Genomic DNA, 20,734 nt, shown 5'->3' on the forward strand with positions numbered 1-20,734 from the left:
TTGCCATGTAAATAAAGTACTGAAAGACTTTAGCATGCATTTCTCTGATGGTGAGACCTGGGCAGGTGAGAAGATCAGGCCAGAGGTGAGGTTAATTTAACAACTGTGCCACATCGCACACATACAGACCCAAGTTTTGCAAGCAAACTTAAAAATGACAGACATCAAGGTTTTGTTTTGTGGGATTTTTTTTTCATATTTTGATAAAAAAGGTTCCATTTTAATGTAATTTGTATTGCTTGTGGAGGAGAGTACTTATTTCTTAAAAGACAGGAATGTATCCCCTGTAGTAGCTCAAATCCTTTTTGGCACGATTTGGACTCCAAACACATAAAACTGCAAAGCAGGTTTCTAACACTTTAGCTGACAGCATTAAAAAAAAAAAAAAAAGTCATTACCATTAATTTTATTGCAGCTGCACCTGGGATCCTCGTTATGGGTCAAGAGCCTCTTGTCTCCATTGCTGAATTAACACGGGGTAAAAAGGCTGCTCTTGCCCAAAAGGGTATTACACTCTAAATATAAGACAAGAAAAGCTCTAACAGATGGATACAGACTGTTGGAGCACAGGGAAGCAAAGAGGGCAAAGAGCGACGTGCTCTCTGCACTGAATGGACTAGAAGCACCAACATTTCTAATTCCACGTTTAGCTGCACGGCATTTGATAGCCGGGAAAAGGACAGTAACAGCCAGCTTGCCTAGGGAGCAGTAATGTTAAATGCTGAGACTCTTCGTGAAGTGACGGTGTGACCATCTCCTTAAAGGAGATGATTTGCAAATGATTTGTATGGTTCTAATGATATGCTTGCAAATATATTTCTTAAATTAGCTATATGTTTAGACTTGCATGTTTTACCTGTAATCTAAATATTAAATTAACATTATAAGGTATTCCAAAAGAGCAGTTAATTTACTTACGTTATTAATTTCTCCTAGGTTACAAACCGTAAAAAAATCTGTGGGTTTCTTTGGGGGGAACAAACCAGGGTCATTTAAAAAAAAAAAAATTAGAAGGGATTTGTCTTCACTACAAATAAATTAATGACAATAGAGCTATTTATAAACTCTTCCTAGTAAAAAGAAGTGTAACTAAAATAATTAGCTATATATAGTATGTATTTACTGCCACAGTCATGGAAAGTTGGTAATTGAAAATATCCTTATCTCGTCCTTCAAATGAAGTGGGGAAGAGAAAAAAACTGCTGACTTGCAAAAGCAAGAAGGATTTAAATCTCCCACGTATCTATATATAGTTTTCTGACAAATTACTGTTGAGAGGAGCTGTACATGCTTACCATGGAGAAGAAGAGTTTCCAGTACACTTCTTTTCTAAATTTACTTACTCCTTGATAAACGAGACTGAAGGATTTTATGACCTAGTTCTACAGGAACGCAGGTGCACTTACCATGTACGCTGGAGCTTCTATGCAACAGTAAGTATAAATGTTTAGAGAATTATCGTAAAATATGAAGAGGAATATGTTCCTTGGAGATCTGCTGAGTTAGCTTTTAAAACTCTCATACGTAGCTGTTATACTTAATACAGTCAGGTCTCTACCTTGGAATAATCATATCTCTACTGTAAGGGAAATCTTTGTTGTGTGATACTGTGAGACTATTGCAGAGGTATAGTGGAGGCTTCCTACATCAATATGAACGAAAGAGCTGTGCAGCTGTCCGATTTGTTTAGACATCTGCAGAATCACAGTTGTGTGTCCCAGAGATACAATCTGCAGCCTTATGGGTCAGCAAGGTAGCACTGCAGCACAGGGGTGAGAGGGACAAGCCACCCAAAACCTGCCCTGCCAGCCTGCATGGCTGACCCACCAAACAGGACAAGCTCAGCCATCCAGTTCCCATTCCACATGGCAAATGGTCCTGGAGGAAAAGTCATCCAGTAATAACCGCTACAGTCATGCAGAACACCAGCTAGTTTTTTGGAGATTGTCTTGGAGCTCCACTCAAAGGGACATGTCTCTACGTGTACCACACCTTTCTTTCCTCTCTCACCAGAATATACTACAGTTGTAGGCATAAAATAACTTCTCTGGAAAGAGTTTTTTGCCATGTGGTGAAGGAGAAACGTAAGTAGCTAATTCACATGAACTATTTACTCTCTTAAGAAATATTCAGGGCTCTGACTGTAGAACTGTATCTGGGCTGGTCCTCAGGGATTTGTCCAGCCCAGTAGTAAAAAAAAAAAAGTAAACGAGCAAAACCTTACTTTGTAGACAAAAGAAGATAGGTCTTAATCTAGAAATGTTAGTGAGCGTAGTTAGGTTCTCGCTAGAAACTGGAGCTTGAAATGTGTGAAGCTGTTGGTAATTCACGTACGCTGTGTTTTGTGGAATGTTTATGTAGGGTTTTGCATTAGGTGGAAGAGCTGCGGGACTCCACCCTGTGCTTACTTGTGACTAACCAAATATTTTTTAAAAGATATCTTTCCAACATTGTTTTCTAACAAAATGGTAGCATTGCAAGTTTTTCATATCGGGCCTATTGCTCTACCCCTTACAAGCCATGAACGTGCCAAGGAGTGATCAACCACAGAGATTTTGGAAATCGCATTATAATCCATGCACATATAGTGCCTTCCACTGGGGTGGATTACAACCTTCCTGTGGGATAAAAAGTATCTTTCTTTGCACTTATGGCCTTCCAAAATGAAAATATAAAACTGTTTAACAGACCACACCTTGCTGATGAGAAGAAATTAAATGGTTCCTGCAAAGGAATTTTGTCATCTCCAAGGGCTCATCAATTTTACCTTGAGAATACAGAAATGTTACTTTCCTATTCTAAGCAGTGATACTTGCAATTTAGACTTGAGTTTTGTCAGATAATTAAAGCTTAATTGTCAGGTTTTCAGCACTTCTGTGGGCTCAGCTGTGTTTTTGTTGTTATCAGCAACATTATAATTAGATCTTAGATTTTTTTCTTTTTTTAATCCCTTGATTGAGCACCTCTTCTTCCTGAAACTACTTAGTTCATTGAATATTTATTGTGCCATGAAAACTTCATTTTCAGTGAGCACAATGGGTCAATATCTTGTTATGACTTTGTCGAGTTACATGAGTTGAAGGTCTACAGAATGTGTTTTCATGATAGCCTAAGTATATATTCAATTAGAAATACAACAACCAATTTATTTACAAAGGCTATTAGTCAGCCTTACAAAAGAATTACACAGAATGTTACCTTTCAAATTAAATGAATTTTTGGTAGAGCTGGCAAAGGTTAAGCTTGTATCTAAAAATGCTCTAACCAAAGAAAGTATGCATTTAGTTTGGAAAACTACATGGGTTTTAAAAGTCTTTAAAACATCTGTCTCTCTCACTGTATGTATCTAGATGGTTAAAACCTTTCCCTAAGGATCTAGGGAAAGATACAGCTTCCTCATATCAGTGTCCAAGAACACAGGTCAATTTATCTGCCAAGGGTACTCCATCATTTAAGGCAGGCATTCAAAAGGAACCGGATATGGAGGTAAACATTTCACCTACATGCCTTTGACTGCAGAGGTTGGTGTATATTGAGTGTGCAAGCCTCATGGAGCCGTGGGGCATGCCTGGACCTTCAATTTTTATCTTTCTTCGTCTTTTCTGACTGCGCTATGTCCAAGTCGAAACTTTCTCTGGATGATGCTGCAGGTGCTCGAAAATCTGTGGTAGAATTCCATAAGTCTAGCAGAGATTTAGAATTTCATCTGACATATGTTCAAATCCTGATTTTTCTTATTTGATCCATAATAATGAGAAATTAATTAGATGCAAAGGTATGGCCCAGATCTCAGCATAATTAGGAGGATGTTTGTGCCTTGGATTTTTGGCTCAGGTCCATCTCTTATTTCATTTGTTAATTTGGGAAGACATGTAATAAAAATTCTATCCTGTTTCTCTGCAGTGGAAGTCAAATGACATTTTTATTGAATCTGTCCATTCCTAGTGTCCACTTCTAGTATGACAACAATCCTAAAATTTGCTGCTCATGGATCCTTGTGTATAATTTTGGAAAAAAGATGACTCACCAAGGTTTGTTTCTGAGAAGGACATGGTTTTGAAACACTCAACTCTTTCTTTTCACTTTAAAATACTACATTTCTTGTCAGTGGCATAGTTTACAAGCTCCCCAAAATATGCTGCTAATGATTTCACAGGGAGGTTTAAATGATATATATAGCACTCACATGAACGAAGGCTTTATTTTGGTTTCTGCATTAGGCTTTAAAGAGATGAACATCTCAGATCTGAAGGACAAAATCTTCTTATAAAAATTGTCCTCTCCCCTCTGAAGATTTTATCTACTTAATAGAAAGAGGCATAGAATACTTGACAGAAAAGGAGTAATTTTTCTCCACTTTGATTACATATGAAAGGGATTTTTTTCTGTGTTTTTTATTGTCTATAATGTGGGCGTTCATCAAGCAGAAGTGTATAAACTTTTATATATATCTGTAGAAAATGTTCTGTAGATTCCATCATAGTAATATCCACGTGCCTTGCTTCTGTGGGCACTTAAAAGTCCACTGAGCCCAGAGGTTAACTATAATCTGCTTGTACAAGGTTAACATAGTTAACTCTTCATTATCTGGATAAACTGGTGCAACAGATGCACCAGAATGGTTCCAATGATTATGACCCAGACAAAGAAAAGCGTGGGAGAATATTAAAATAGACATACATTAGATTTTAAAATACACAGTTAGTGTGTCACAAAGGAAAGAGAAAGGTGATGCTCTGAACTGTGGAGGGTAGATACCTCTGCCATGCATTGGTCTGAAGCACTAACCCCCATACTTGCTGCGTGCATGGCAGTTCCCAAGCAGTGGGGCTGGTGCCTGGGCTCTGGTCCCAGGGTCACAGAGGGCAACCTTGAGTGGCTTTCTGTGCTGCTACCACAAGGACTCCAGCCACAGGCAGTTGAGATAAAGCCATGTTTCATATAGTCCAAGTAAAATCTATTTCTTTTCTATGTCATGTCAAGAATTTCCCTCCACAAAATTTGATTATGTGGATTTGACTGCAGTAGATGTTCCTCTAGTTCTGTCAGTCTCATTCATACCCATTTACTATCCTTTGAGTTTAAGAAAAAAACTTATAATTAAACCCATCATAATAAAGAACATACACCATTAAGGACCGTATTCCACAAAGCAGAAAAAAGAAAACACATTTTTAGAATAAATTATTTTGGTAATTACTTTAACATTTTTAAGCAGAATTTCAGTGCTTGAGAAAAATGTTAATGTCTTTCTTTTGTATTTGTTTTCTGTCTCATTTTAGGTGTCTACTGTTTACAGGAAAGTGTGCTAGCAAAATAAAGACCAAGGGGAGTAGATTAATGCCAGTGGTTCCTCATTGTCATGCAGCCGTTATGCTTATGTCTGTGGTACTAATATTGAAGTCTTTCTAGTCCTAATTCCATGCACTGCCACTTAACTTGTACTTATTTTGAATGCCAGCTACTTCTCTTCTTCAAACATAGCCTCTAGGCCGGAGCTGTTCCTTTGTAGCCTGTACTTGTTGACACATTATATAGATTGCTCAGATTTCCTCTTACACAAATAACGTTTATTTATTATCTTCATTTTGAAAAGAGCATAGACTCATACGCTATATATTACTATTTTGCAATTATGCCATTTGGGCACACACGATGGAGCTGCATTGTCACACTCCCAGAACCTGCAGCTGTATGACACCTTCATGATTGTGGGTTTTTCTATTTTTAGTATATATTTTTTCTAATCTGCGTAAAATAAAAGACTGGTTCATGTTTTATTTGTGACCTGGTGCAATAAGGTCTGTCCCGCTTACTGTCATCCAAAACAGTGGTTAAAAGTATGATTGCTCCTGCCATCTCTGGGGGTCTTTAATCCTTAAACCATCTGCTCTGGTACCTGGGAGCCTCTACTAACATGACAGGCAAAATTCCATCGTAGATCAAACCTGTAAACAAATGATCAAGTTTTGTGACACTAAAAGGGTAACAGCAGTGTTCCACGGGATTAAGTAGTAGGAATGGTGCTGTTTAGTGTATTAATAGTCTGGGGGAAAACGCAAATGTTTTAGCCGGAAGAAATTGCAGATGTCAAAAACATTTTAGCTAGACAGGGATTAAAAAGGCTTTAAGGATCTTGAGAAGAACTTGAATACCTTAAATGAGTAATCACCATGAGAATAGAGGCAATGATTATTCAATAATGCAGAGTCATGCACACCAGAAGTAGTAAAACGATTCGGTCGTCTTATACAGCTCTAGATTTTGAATGCATTGTATCAGCCAGAAACAACTAGAGAGTAACTGTGCAAAATCCTTTGGAAGCAATCTTAAAAGCAAGGCTAGTATTTTAAAGTCTAATGAATGATAATTAGAGTTTGATAAAGTAGAATATTTCATTATACTGTTATGTAAAATGATGGTATCATCTCATTTAAAACACAATATTACTCAGGGTCTCCCCTCCTCAAATGATCTGTAACTATGACATGAAGAAGCACGTTCTGAAGAAGCAACACGGATGGTTGATGAAAGTGATTCGGACATGTAAAATCTATCTCACAGAGACTGTAATCACAAGTGCTTTTACACAAAAAGAAGGGGATTCGCTTACTTGTTCTATCTTAGCAATTGTCTTGCCCCGAGTTTTATTTTTTGAAGGTTAATATTTCAAGGACACAGAGTAGAGACATATGCTAAAATCTTGGCTTTGTTGAGATCAGTGGGATCTTTGCAACAGTTTTCACCCATTTAAAATTGAAACATGAGACGATCTTTTGCAGACTCGAGAGTGCAGCTATGTAATGAAGGTGTGGTGTGATTTCCCGTGCAAACCTACAGCTCCTCGCTGCCTCACTCTAGATCTGAAATGAGGAGCAATCAGCAGTGACCAGGGACTCTCGCAGTAGGAGTTAACATAGGTCTCAGGGCACATTGTGATTTTCATTTAAAAATGCATTCCAGTGATGAAGGATTTTTCTCTCATATAGTTTTTGTATTTTCCTTAATGACCCTAAACCGTTCACTGCAACAGACATTAGCAGGCATAAAACATACAGACTTCCATGTTAAAAGTTATAATCTATTTATGTCAGAAGGCTGTTTGTGCTCCAGTTCAGGACATTTTTTATTATTATTTTTCACTGTTTGGTTACTTATTTATACTTTTTGTCTCTTTTTTTTCTCCGGTATTTCTAGGTTTTGTTTGGGTTTGGATGGTTTTGTATTGCCTGCTGTTTCATAAGGTGCAGTTCTAGGTTTTAGAGAAGTATAAAGATGTGTCATCTAATAAAGACATTGCCATCTTCTGTGTTTCCATTTAGAGCTCCAGAGTTTTTAAGCGGAACCAGAAAAATATAACTCAGTCTGAAATATAGCCCTTAAAGATAACCCACACTTGACTGTGTCCCCAGCATTACTCAGTACATGTTCTCTTTCCCTATCAGCATAACATTGCTTACTCTCTTTCCTCACTAGCGTGAAAGAGCCGAATATGGTCTGGCCCTAAATGAGGTTCAAATACTGTTTAAATACAAAAAGGCGGCGATGAATAGATAGGCTTTTCTACCTTAGCGTTGCCCTTAGGACTTTAAAGTCCCTGAATTTGATATGGAACCACAGCTGAGAGAAGGTGGGGCTTTGTCTCACCCTTTCTCTTCTAATATCATCACCACTGGTCTACTGGGGAACCAACCACTCCTGCTTTCAGGTTTTCAGGGGTGCTCGAAGACATACTCCTCATCCATACCTCTTTGTACTTCCAGGTACAGTAGTCCAGAATAAACCAGAGAGTTTGGGTCTGCTTTTTAACTGGAAAAAATGTATATCTGGTCTATAGAATAAATGTTGTAGGTAATTAATACATTAGAAAATGCAACTATTTTCTAAGTTGTTGAAATGAAGTACCAGACAGGATGTTGTTATGTTAAGTGTCTGGCATATAAGGAAAATATAAGTAGTAGTATTGAATGAATCTGCAAATTATGAGGAGTGATGTACCTGCTCAATGCAGCGCAAGCACCAGACTGAGGGAAGACTGAGTCTCTGAATGTCCAGTAAATGAGATAATGTGTTTTACATCCAGTTATAAAGTATGTCATCTATGGATGCTTAAATGCTTGTTTATATTTCTGCTGGTACTTGAGCACTTTCCAGATATAAGTAAATGAAACTCAATACAGATTCTTCCAGCAATTTTCAAAGTAGCCTAATGGAGCTAGATATCCAATTCCTACTGGCTTTTCCAATGGGACTTGATTACTTAAGTGCTCTTTTTCCCTTTGAAAAATCTTCCTCTTAATTATGTTAATTGGCGCTTAAAAATGTTTTCAAAGTCACAGAGCTATATCTAGATAATGCTAATTAAGAACCAGACAAGCTTCATAATGTTAAATTCTAGGAAGCTCCCTCTGACTACAAGGTAGGTTTATTTTTCTCTTCTTCCCTGAGGGCAGAAATTAACTACACAAGTTTGCCAGAGAATCTGCTGAGAGCTGTTACCTACAGGAACCAAAAAAAGTGAAAAACATCAGTCAGTCATGCTATCTCATGACTATTTCCATTGGATAATGAAAGTATTTACAGCCAACAGTATCTTGTCTCTACCCCCAAATGGAAAAAAAACGTAGTGCTACCAACAAAAATCGGAGAAGTATAGTTGATCTGGAAGATCTTGCAGCATTTTATGTACTTTGGCAGAAACCTCATCCTATATAATTTCTTCAAAAGGTCCTGATTAGGATAAAATCTAATGGCCAAAATAGAAATGAGAAGCTGTAAACATGTCCTACAAATCAGAGGAATATATTTATTGGATTTTCACTTTCAGATATACGTTTTCTGTTCCAAGTCTTATTGTCCATCTCTAAAGAAAGTTACCTAATAGCTTTTATTTATATAGTGGGCATTTTTTTAGCAATTGTTAACAATTGCTAATAATTGCTGACTGTTACTGTTGTAGCTCAGTGATAAGCCATTCATGTTACTGATTAAGATCATTTGTCTGAACCTCAATTATGCCACAGAAGTGGGCACAGAGTACTGCATGAACTCGTCTCAGACACTGGTGTCCTGGCCAGAAGTGCTTGCTAGCACATGTAAAATGTTAATATTGTATTTGGTACTTTGATAGTAGAATTATATTAGAAACATTATAGAGACTTCTACTGTTTGATACAATGTAGGCATTTATTTTTATGCCTTGCCTCTACTAGCAGTAATGCATCCTTTAGGAACAATGATGTTTCCACAGGGTTGGGGTTTTTGCTTGATAACCTTGACCATAAAACGTGTTGTAAAGGAGAAACCCGTTGACTTGTATCTATCAGTTAAAGAATGGAGTCATCTGCCTTTTTCTGGATAACAATGAAAATGTATTTGTGAGAGAGTGAGTCCTGTAATGTTTCATATAAAGTTACAATAGGTAAACTCATTTTTTTGTTGTTTGATAGCCGAAACTGTCCACCAACAAGGTGGAGAAACGTGCAATCGGATGCAATATGACCACCAGGAACAATGAATGTGAAATTCATTCAGAAAACAAAAGGCAGAAAAATGGGAATATGGAGGCCAAGAATCGGTGGCTTGTAGAATACTCCCAGGAAAAAGGTTTTCTCCTAAGAGGCATTATTTCAGTTTTCATACATCAGTTACAGTTATTTAAAATAACTTATTTAATGTGTTTCAGTTTTGCAGTTCTTCAAACGCACTAGAATACTTTCAAAACCTGACGTTGAACTTTATGATTGTAGTTCTCTACATTAGGTTTAGATAGACTTCTTTTAACTCTGCCTCCTCTCTGCCAAGGATTTTCTTAGGTTTTTATTCTTTAAGGTGTGGGATTACATTTCCTAACATGAGCATAGGAATGAAATCTGCTGTACAAAGGGCCATATTATTGTTGGGGAAAGGTAGTGTCATCTCAGAAAAACAGTAATACACAGAGAGAGGACCGGTATCAGTTCAGCAAGTTGTTTTTTTTTTTTCTAGTTTTGCTTTTCTTTCATTTTAACTAATAGGAGACACGAATATAAAATAGCCTTATGTGATTGATACTTTCTATTAAGGCAAAATCAAGGAGATTTTCATATGCTTTCTTGTCTGTTGGCAAGGTAAACCAGCCCACCCAGTACTTCCATCTTGTGAAAATGCCAAGAGTGCTCATTTATGCTTCTGATTAAATTCACTGGCCTGCACAGAGTGGGTCAGCGGGGTCATGGCTAGAACTCACGCTGTCATCAGCCAGCCCTTCTGGCTTAGCTTTGTCTGTAGGAGAGCATGCAAGAGAGCTTGGAGCTGACGATGGTAGCAGCCATGGCTCAACAAGGCTGCTGTAGGTGGTAAATTCTTACAGGCTTTTTCCCCAACTTAGTTGGAAGTACGGGGACAGATGCTTTTGCAGATATTCTGTACACGGGGATTTCCCCTCGCTCACACTTGGATTCATCCAAAATGAAGAAAGGGACGCTAACTGAAGTGGAGAGAGAATAAGCTTCGGAAGGTGATTCAGTCTGTCAGCTCTCAGCTTACAACAGGAGGACCCCCAACCAGTTTTTCTAAAATAAAACTCAGCCTGCCAGGAATGTTGCGCTTTGGAGGTTCTCCCTGAATATCCGGGAAAGATTCCCTTTCTCCCAAGCAAACTGCTTAACAGGCAAAACTGGGCACACAAAATGATTTTTATCTTTTTTTTCCTATCTTGATTTTTATGAAGCATTGTGATTATGCAACTCATTCAGGTTGTTCTCCTTTTCCAAAAGAGGAACTGCATACTTTTTCCTGGTTTGCTGCTTTGGTGTGTTTTTTGATGGTTTGTTGATGTTTTTTAAATATCTATCAGGCAGTAGCTAATTCTCCTTTCTCTAGCACACATAGACTCATTTAGCAAAATGAAAGGACAGATTAAATGAATAATTTAGAAAATACTTACTGAAGCATCTTTTGAAAATTTATTCTGGTTTGTAAGTTATGTTTAGGTTTAGTTGTTTGAATCTTTTCTACTGTAAAAAGATGCATGTAAAAAGCTCTAAATATGTAATTATTATTATAACAATTCAGTCTTAGAATCTCGAAAAGCTTTCCAAGCATTAATTAATGGAAAGAATCAAATAGATGTTACATTCTTTGCTTCAGTGTGATGATTTTTTTCTTTTCAGTGTCTTAATGGATTTTGTGAATTATCTAATTAGACCTGTAATATGCAATTCAAAAACACTTGATTTCCATACAGAAATACAGTTCTTATCATAAATAATCATGCATAAAAATAAATACTCCAGAGACACAATACCTAACGTGCTGTATAAATTCCTACAGTTTAATGCTCTTTTTATTCTTGGAATTGTGTGAATAATGCAGTGTCGTCTAAATAGGTTTTTTTTAGAATTATTTTATTTTACAGTATGTGTAGTTCTCATGGTGCCGGTATTCCTTAATAGTGTTTTTTATGCTTTGTTTTTCAGGTTGGCTTCACGAGCTAGGAAAACGTATTGAGTCTCCTTACTATGAGAATAATACACTAGGAGGCCCATCAATCAGAAGTGCCTATATAGCTGCCCTATATTTCACCCTCAGCAGCCTCACCAGTGTTGGGTTTGGAAACGTTTCAGCCAATACCGATGCTGAAAAGATCTTCTCCATTTGCACAATGCTGATTGGGGGTAAGTACAAATGCTAAGCATCACGTAAAATGTTTTGGGGGGGTAGGGACAAGTAAAATAAGAAAAAAAAAAACAAACAAAAAAACCAAAACAAACAGAAAAAAACCAGCCTAGACAGAAAGTTTAATTTGAAATGGCAAAGGAAGGAAATAACTTTGTTGGTTTTACACTAGATCTACTCTCTTAAGCAGACATATTTCTAACCTTTTGATCACTTACAGCGACAAAAGACAGCTGTCACCCAGTAAAATGCGAACTCACATTATTGTGAGTGTGTGGCCCAGCCATGTGCCAGGGGAGCATTTTGGTTATGTGCCAGGCGCTTTTCCAGTCAGCCAAGTAATATGTGCACATTCAGCTCCAGTTCAGCCCCCACAGCATCCCTGGGGATGACAGCGAGGGGAGGTGGGCAGCCCACCAGTGTAGCTGGCTGTGAACTGGTGTGTATCTGCATCTGAAGGACCAGACAAGGCAAGACAAGGGAGACAGGACAGAGCCGAGAGGACTGTTCGGCGAGATGCAGGTGACTCTGTCATAAGCAAAGAACAATTTAATTATCGCTAGGTAAATTTTACCACATCTCTGCTTCAGATTAGAATCAAAATGCTATGTTTTGGTCATATTTGGAACTCTTAGCAGTATTTTTATTTATGTTAATCCCCTAGCCATACTGTTCGAGAAAGCCATGTGCTCATTTACGGTCACTTTCTTTCTGCTAAGGCACCTGGGTGCAACCAGTGAGCTCGTGGCAACTGCAGAGCTTGGTAAGCCCAGGCCAGTTGAGAAAGTACCTGCAACTCCCTCTCTTTACCTTCACCTTCCTCCCCCCACAAATTATCTGTGCTATCTCATAGTGTGTACACCATACAACTCAAAGATATCATAGTGGGTGTGTAGCGTAAAAGCAAATCACTGCTAGAGTACTGCCCCCCTCATTTATTTTTCTTTTTTTCTGCTTGTCTAGTTGTTCTGGAAATACTAGTAGGTATTTCTCCAGAGCAAGTCAGTAAGGCACTGGTTGTTAGCTTTGCAACATAAATCTTCCTCGGCAAAAATAAATGGGCGACTTGACACTTGAAAGCCAGGGAACGCGATGAATGACCCGCAAACTACATATTTGAAGCATCAAGTGGTGTAAAAACTGCTCAATGAATTATTGTCATTTTTCCCAGTCCTGAAAATTAGTGGCAGTAATATAATGAATCATCCAAGAATGATATCATTATGATTTTGACAATGTCACAAAAACACAAGCAGCTCATTAATTGCTTTTGCTGGTAGCATAAAATTACAGTTTTAAAATACAATGTGGTCTATGTGCTTTGGGGCTTTCATTACATAAAACGTGTTGGAATGAATGAAGGATTTTTCATTTCTAACAAGAAATCAAGAGATATCCTGTGTGAGGCAATGATGAATATTTAATTCATTTTGATATAGCAGAGCTTTCACAAACTTAATAGAGTAGAATATAAATGTATCCTATACTTTTATTTAGTCCAGTTATAGCAATTTCTTTTTCGTTTCTTATATTATTGAGCCGTGGAACTAATATGCTTGTGCACTGAACAAATTGTGAAGAACTAGTCGACTGAATGTAGTAAGAGGGAACTGAAAACTGAAAGGTAAAGTTACTCATAGGCAAGCAGGTAGAAGAATGACTTTTACATCTGGGAGGGTCCGGTGAAAAAGATATATCCGGGTAAGAAAGCAGAGCAGGCTTGTTTGCAGATATTTTCTTGAGGAATTATTTTCTCAAATAGTGTCTAAAATATCAAAGGAGCAAGGACACTCAAAGGAGGTACCATCATACAGTGCAGACTGGTTAGCACGCCTCAGAAAACTGAGAAATTAGGAATAAAGTACTAGCCTGTATACTTTAGGGCACGATACATTTTAATTTCTTAAAACATGGTTTGATGTATTCTTTTGGCTGGTATTTAATTTTAAAATTCCCTAGTGGGAAGTGATATCTTGAGAAAAAAATGATGCTTTTTACAGTTTTTAAACCAAGCCATTAGTTTATGAAATTTCATGTGTAATGGATAGCATGGTTTAGTTTATCAGTCGTTACTCTGTACCTCTTTAATGTGTATCACTGCAAATTAATAGAACAAAATGAGTTTATTGTAACCTTAAAGAAAGTTGAAGCCATAAAAAAAAACAACCCAAATGTTAGTTTAACAGACAAATAACTTACAATATTCGTGTTTGATTTTTATCTGCCTCTTGGTATTAATTTTTGTTTCGCATGAATTTGAAATTATAATTTAAAACAATTAATATTGTGAAGATAAAAAAATCTTATTCTGTAGAAAAAAATCTACTTATTAAAATTTAACCAGAATTCTTAGGATACTCAGCATCTGTAAAATATGAATCAGATCTGTCCTCCTGCAGATGTGCTGTCTTGTATTCTCCATGTTCTTTGAGCAAAGATTGTACAGTTTTGTATTTATGAGACTGGAGGCCAATTCTAGTAGCTGCAGTCCTTTCTGTGATCAGAGGTGTTCCTCTGTTCCCTAAGCAACAAAAATATAATTTAGAATATCTATTAGAATCAAGGCCACTTTATGAAATAGGGTTCCCAGAAGTTTTTGACTTGTCCTTCTTGGTTTTAGAGAATGGATTAATAGGTTTCTTACAGAAAGTAGAGTGGGTCTGTGATTATTTGATAAAGAAATCTAATGCCTATCACAGCCAGGAATAGCTTGTCATCATCAGTAGCAGCTGTCTTCCAGTGTACATATGCAAAGACAGATCGTCCCATAATAATAAAATTCTTGATGGTATTTGTGCCTATAATAACATCGCGGAGATCTCTACACTGTCCAGCTCCTAACCTTGGAGCCTATTGGGAGACTTACAATAACACATGTGATTTTTATGTATGCATCCGTACACCACCTAACATTTTAGCCCTCCCCCCTTTTTAAACTGATTGGCACATCCTTAAAGAGGCTACACCAGCTCTTTAGCCTATTTAGCTATGTCTGGCTGAACTGTTTCAGCCCGAGCTGCCATATTTCTATTATAAGATCCTGTATCTAGCATTACACCAGTCCCCCACATTTTTTTAGATCTTATTCACTGCACCATCGGGAAAAATACCTAGTTGATCCAGCTGACTCTTCTTAGAAAGACATTTCCAATTATGCATATTTTTTTCTAATTTCATACCTGATCCTTTTCTTTCTGCCCTGCTTTTCACTTATCTTCTTTCACTAACAGACTTCTATTGACTTCATCATATCATTGGACCACCTATCAAAGAATGCATATTGTATGGTGAAACCACATCCCACTGCAGTGCTTTCTCTGTTTTTCTGCACTCCTTTCACAATAAAAACATAGGTTCCCGTGCTCCTTTTTATTTTAGTCAGCCTGTAAAAACTTTCAGCACTCCAAGCTAAAGAATTTTCTGCCTGTTTCTACCGAGTAAAAGCATTATTAACCGCCAAAATACATCTTTTCCTCCCCCATTCCCCTTTGTATCTCCTCACTCGCCCTGAACTTCTGTAAATTGCCTTACAAGGTCAACTTCTCGTTTGTCTTGTTTATAAACCAATTCCTTTGCCGCTCTGAGGAGCCTGCCTGCTTTCTTTCAAGCACTAGAAAGATAGATGTCCCTTAAGAGTAATAATCAAGCTCTTTAATAGTTTTTTCAATAAACAATTTGTAAATTTGTATATTATACAGCTCGGATCAATACTTCATGACAATCTAGCAGTGATTTTTCCCACTGATAATCAGCAAGCACATTTCTGCACAGACAAACCCAGACAACCTGTATCTGCAAGCATTGCTTCAATTTTGCTTCTGGTCTTTTTATTCCCAAGCCAGTCTTTAATTGCAGTCAAACTCCAGGATGTCAGAACTTTCTGATAAGCAATTTCACACCATATTTGACCTTCTCAAGCAGCGTAAGAAATCAGATTGTCAGTTTGAATGTATCTCTTTTTTTTAACCTGAATTTCTGCTTTACAATGGTGGTTTTTTCTGGCTTTTTTTAACATCTTATTCCCTAGAATGTGATACATCTCTAAATGTTGTTTGCAATCTCATTCAACTACACACGGCTCCCATTAGTAATTGGTTTTATTTATATGAGTTCTCTAAAATCTATTGCATTCTGTGTTGTTGTTAATTGACCATTTGAGTCTAGTTTTCATACTGATTAATAGTTCCTCATTATTTCCTGAGCATGCCTGCCTACATGTGTTCATCTGTTTTCCTTTTTTCTTAGACTATAAACTTAATTTCGCTTGGGCATTCTTTTGCTTGGTACCCTGACTAGACAGCATCAGATGTGGTTCTACCCTGTCACATGACTACATGACTGTGCCTGGTAGTGACACAGAAAATGGAAATGCATAATCAGATGAATACTACTGTATGTTACTCTTGGAGTCTTATATTCAAAAGATTTTGCTATATCTATCCAGCAGGAAAATGTTTTCTGTGATGATCCTGTTTATTTTCATTATTACATTTTAATGATCAACAAGTCACTCCACATTGCGTGTAATTTCTGTCCTCTCTAGCTCTGATGCATGCCTTGGTGTTTGGCAATGTGACTGCCATAATTCAAAGGATGTACTCCAGATGGTCCCTTTATCACACAAGAACCAAGGATCTGAAGGACTTTATACGGGTCCACCACCTGCCGCAGCAGCTAAAGCAAAGGATGCTTGAATATTTCCAAACCACGTGGTCTGTCAATAATGGAATTGATTCCAACGAGGTATCGAAATGAGGGAGGTCGAGTGTTTGATGGTTTTGACTATTGACTTAGAGTTGGGGGTGTGTGCATGTGTGTAATTTTCCATTCACGATGCTGTGTTTTGTGTGGTTACATACAAAAAAGAGCAAGCCTAACAATAAAGCTAGGTTATAGCAGGACGAGGGTAAGCTATTGCAAAAGCGGGTTTAGAACATCATATTGCATATTTAAAATTCAAAGTCCTCCATAATGCTGAAATGCTGAAGAGGCATTAATCAGAAATCTTTTGGACAGTCCCAGAAGAAACACCCCAGTGAGCAGTTTTGCCTTTCATCAAACAATAATCTACTGAGTTTTTGGGGTGTTTTTTGAAGGACAGCCTTCTTTACTGCCCTTTCCTCCATCCTTCGTTTTCTTTTGTTCTTTGCAATCCTGTAAACAAGTTGTTTGGCCTGAATTTTTATGTTATTCATTTCCCTATATTTTTAAATATTGCAGAATGTACCATGAGAGTAAAATCTAAGGACGGATTTCTGGTCATGTCTTTGCTTGCTTGTTTTCAATGACTTACCCAGGTTATGTATTACTGTATTCCAGGAGAAATAATGACTTCTCTCTGCTGGAGTGTTATTTGAATAAATCTTTCTCTTCAGAGTTTTTGTTACGTATGTCATTATAAAACTCCGTGGCCTCTAAAGATAATGTGGAAATAAGCAGAAAGATTTGGGTTTGAGAATATTCTTTCCCTGATAAATTCTTTTTTGTGGTGTGCACAGCACAAGGAATGGGATTTTCAACAGCATCCTAGCAACATAAGGAGCCTAGTAAGATTTTTAAAAATGCAAAAAACAATTAGATGTCAAAGCTTTCCTAGATTTGATTAAGGACCACCTTCAGCATCTGTATCTTCTGTACTTTTAGTCGCACTGAAGGTGAGTGACTGCTGTGCTACACGAGCAGCCTTTGAAGAGACCGTCAATATTTCACGATTTGCCTCTCCCATCTACAGACTGCGGTGTCTAAGCCCACTTGGTCAAGTGTTGGGTGATGGCATTGCTCAGATGCCAGATCCCCTCAAACTACAGAGAAAATTATGCTTGTAGCCTTGCAGCTTGCATGGGCCGGGGCTCTGCTCCTGGGCTGGCAGTATACTTTGCATCAATGGGACGGACGCTTGAAACTACTTAAACACTTTTTTAAAAGCTCCACCTGATTTTTTTTCATGATTTGAGCAGTTATACGTCATTCTCAGAAGACTCTCTCTGAGCAGAAAGCCGTTCCTCTCAATTTTGCCATCCTGCAGCAGATCTTCCGTAAAACTTAAATAGAAATCTTTAGCATTGGCCAGGCTATAACAGGAATTAGCCTGAAATTAAGACCAAGGAAAAATAGGAAGACCTCATGGTCTTTTAGTTTCCATAGGTTCTTCCACTGAACATGCACCTTGTCTCCATCCCTTTCCCAACTCTCCTTCAGTGTCCAATTGCATTATTTAAAATAAAATAAAAAAAAATACAACCCACAAAAAAAAAAAAAAAACAACCAAAACAACCACCCACCACCCTGTTAAGTTTACTGCATAGAGTTTTTTTGAGTTAATCCTCTTCCGGGGGTTTTACCATAGCAAAAGCTATATAGCTTTTTGATTAATTTTATACAAGCATTTTAAAGAAATCTAAACTAACTTAATTTTTGCTCTGTTTTCAGTGTATGTGCCACTGTGTATAGCGCTATATACCTGAACAGCCTACTGTGTTCTAACAGCTGAGAAGAACTCAGATGAGGCTAAATTGGGCATCAGGGGGAAATCCTACACACAGTGTTGAATTTTTTCCTTGTTTTTGCAAAAAGGCACATTTTTTTTAATGTTTTTCTTGGAATGTATCAGTCTTTTTCAGTGTAAAGATTTATTAAGAGTTATCACATATGTCTTATCAAGGGGATAAGAAAAATCAAAGGGAAATCTTTGCATCAGCACAACATGCAGCACTACTAAATCAGACGACTTTTGTAAAAGAGGAAACAAATTATTTTACAGTTTTTCTCTTTTTCACCCCTTTTTGTCTTTTTTGGACAGCTTTTAAAAGACTTCCCAGACGAGCTGCGTTCAGACATCACCATGCACTTGAACAAGGAGATTTTGCAGCTCTCCCTTTTCGAGTGTGCCAGCCGCGGTTGCCTCAGGTCTCTGTCTCTGCATATCAAAACCTCCTTCTGTGCTCCTGGGGAATACCTCCTCCGGCAGGGAGATGCCCTGCAAGCGATCTACTTTGTGTGCTCAGGTTCCATGGAAGTCCTGAAGGACAGCACGGTGCTGGCGATTCTCGGTATGCTCATAATCATAGCTTCAGTGTAGGAGGACCTTCACTATTAACTGATGGCTTAGCGTGTCCTGGTAGTCCGATGAGAAAGAATTCATCCAGTTTTAATCTGCTATTTATACTCTATGGAAATCCCTAATTTATTTTTATTTAAACTTCCTCATCTTTCGCCCTAAGGAGCATTCAATTGCTAGAGTGTTAGCTGTGCAATATTTCACTTGTATCTTGATTTTCTTATACTTCTTCTCTCTCGTTTGCATGTACGGACGCACTTGCTAGCTTTTGATACAAATTGCTGCTTTCAACTAAATTTGATGACAGAATTGACACCTCTACGGGCATTGGCTACTAGTTCCTGAATCTCATGAAAATCTGTGGTCAGGCAGTGCTCCTACTAACGCTCCCAAATGAAAGCAAGCAGTGTGAGCCTACTCTCATTCTTTGAGGCATGCATATAAACACCCCTTGCAGGACAGCCATGTGGTGAAACACAAGCATTGTTGGCTCTGCTCCCCAAAGAGTTACTTCTTCAAGCTAATTGGTGCTGCCAAGAGTCATCTGAGTATATTAGAACAGAGAAAGGCCAGAAGTTCTGTTCTAATAAATTTTGTTTAGTTGTTTGCTAGATGACTCCTTTGACTTGTATGGGGTTAAGCATCTCTCTATCTGTAAATTTCAGTGATTGGCCTCAAGCTAATGCCTACTAAAGAGATTCCCTTTATCTTCAGCTAAAGGATGATTAGTCTTGTCCGAGTTAACGTTTATAAAGTATTTTGATATAGTAAAATATAAAACTTTAAATGTAAATTGTTTTATTGTGATTTTAATACCTCTTTAGATTTAAACATATTATTCTTTCTAATAACTTTTAATATTCTTATAAAGCAGAGTTAAAACGAACATTTCCTTTTTTTCTTTCCTTCCTGTTTTGGGGGATTGCACTAGACTGTTGATAATGCAAGCTTCTGGTCTTTTGTAATTGAATTTCCTTTATTTTACTAGCATGCATTTGATTGGTCTTTTTTTAGAATATAAATGTGATACACGTCCTATTTGTTTCATAACTCTTTAATTCCATTAGATTGACAGACCACATCACTCTATCACTCATTTGTAATTAGGAAGTTTTCTAATGCCTCTATTTTATTGGATCACATAGCTCAAAGTTATAAAATATGGCCTAGAAAAAACATAAGCTTAAATATAACAAAGGGTCAAGAGCTGCTCCCATTGGAACTATGATTTCATTAATAATTCCATTTTCAGGCACTTCTGAAAATGTTAATGAAAGCATCATTGTGTAATGGTGACAATGAAAAGAGTAAGAAAGAGATTAGTGGATTTCTGAGAGAAGTTAATGAAATCATAATGCAAAAACATAAACATAATACAATGACATAATGTTTTGTTACAGTGAATGGGAGCTTCATCATTTAAAGCCTAATTAACACCAGCAGAAGGTGAACGCATCAAACCTGTAGGTCTTTATGAGAAGCGGTATTACGGATGTGGCGTAAATCCAAGAGAGCAGTTTTTTCCCTGACAATGCTGGGTTCCTTAAAGTTCGCAGGCCACTATTTTGTAATTCTGTCATGATTCTAATTCTAGTTAATCAGTTTTTCTTTACTGAGCCATTCTCACTAGCAAGCAATCCAGCAACAATGCAATGAAATGCTCTGATTAAATACTGCTGTTTGGTTCTTCTTGAGACTTGATATCCTTACTTGATATCTAATAATGATGGCTAGGATATCTTTTATAGGAAAATATTTTTTAATATAATAGCTATGTACTGTTTGGGCATACATATTGTTAAAAAATATTAGCCATAAGTGATTTAAAAGATATCCATAAAGAGAAGAAATTTATGACGTTGACTGCACGTCCCAGCTATATCAATAAACAGCTGTGTCTGCATAAACATTTATAAATAAGTTTTTTCTACAATGAAAAAGAAAGACAGACCTACTAAGAATAACTTACATGATTCTGTTTATGTAAGAAATGTTGATGTTCAATGTACAATCGTTTCA

General features: G+C 37.3%; 1 protein-coding gene across 1 annotated transcript in view; it reads left to right on the forward strand.

Annotated features, from left to right (window-relative positions):
* The window catches only part of KCNH8 (potassium voltage-gated channel subfamily H member 8), a gene marked incomplete at both ends in the record, with an annotated part of 202,445 nt that overhangs the window by 143,527 nt on the left and 38,184 nt on the right, over nt 1–20,734 (forward strand). The window contains 3 exons of the mRNA XM_082479203.1: nt 11,460–11,657; nt 16,202–16,401; nt 18,458–18,707. Coding sequence (XP_082335329.1) covers nt 11,460–11,657; nt 16,202–16,401; nt 18,458–18,707 — 648 coding nt within the window. The remainder of the gene's footprint in view (nt 1–11,459; nt 11,658–16,201; nt 16,402–18,457; nt 18,708–20,734) is intronic.

This window comes from Vanellus vanellus (assembly GCF_965231255.1).
Source record: "Vanellus vanellus genome assembly, chromosome: 2".
Lineage (NCBI taxonomy): Eukaryota > Metazoa > Chordata > Aves > Charadriiformes > Charadriidae > Vanellus > Vanellus vanellus.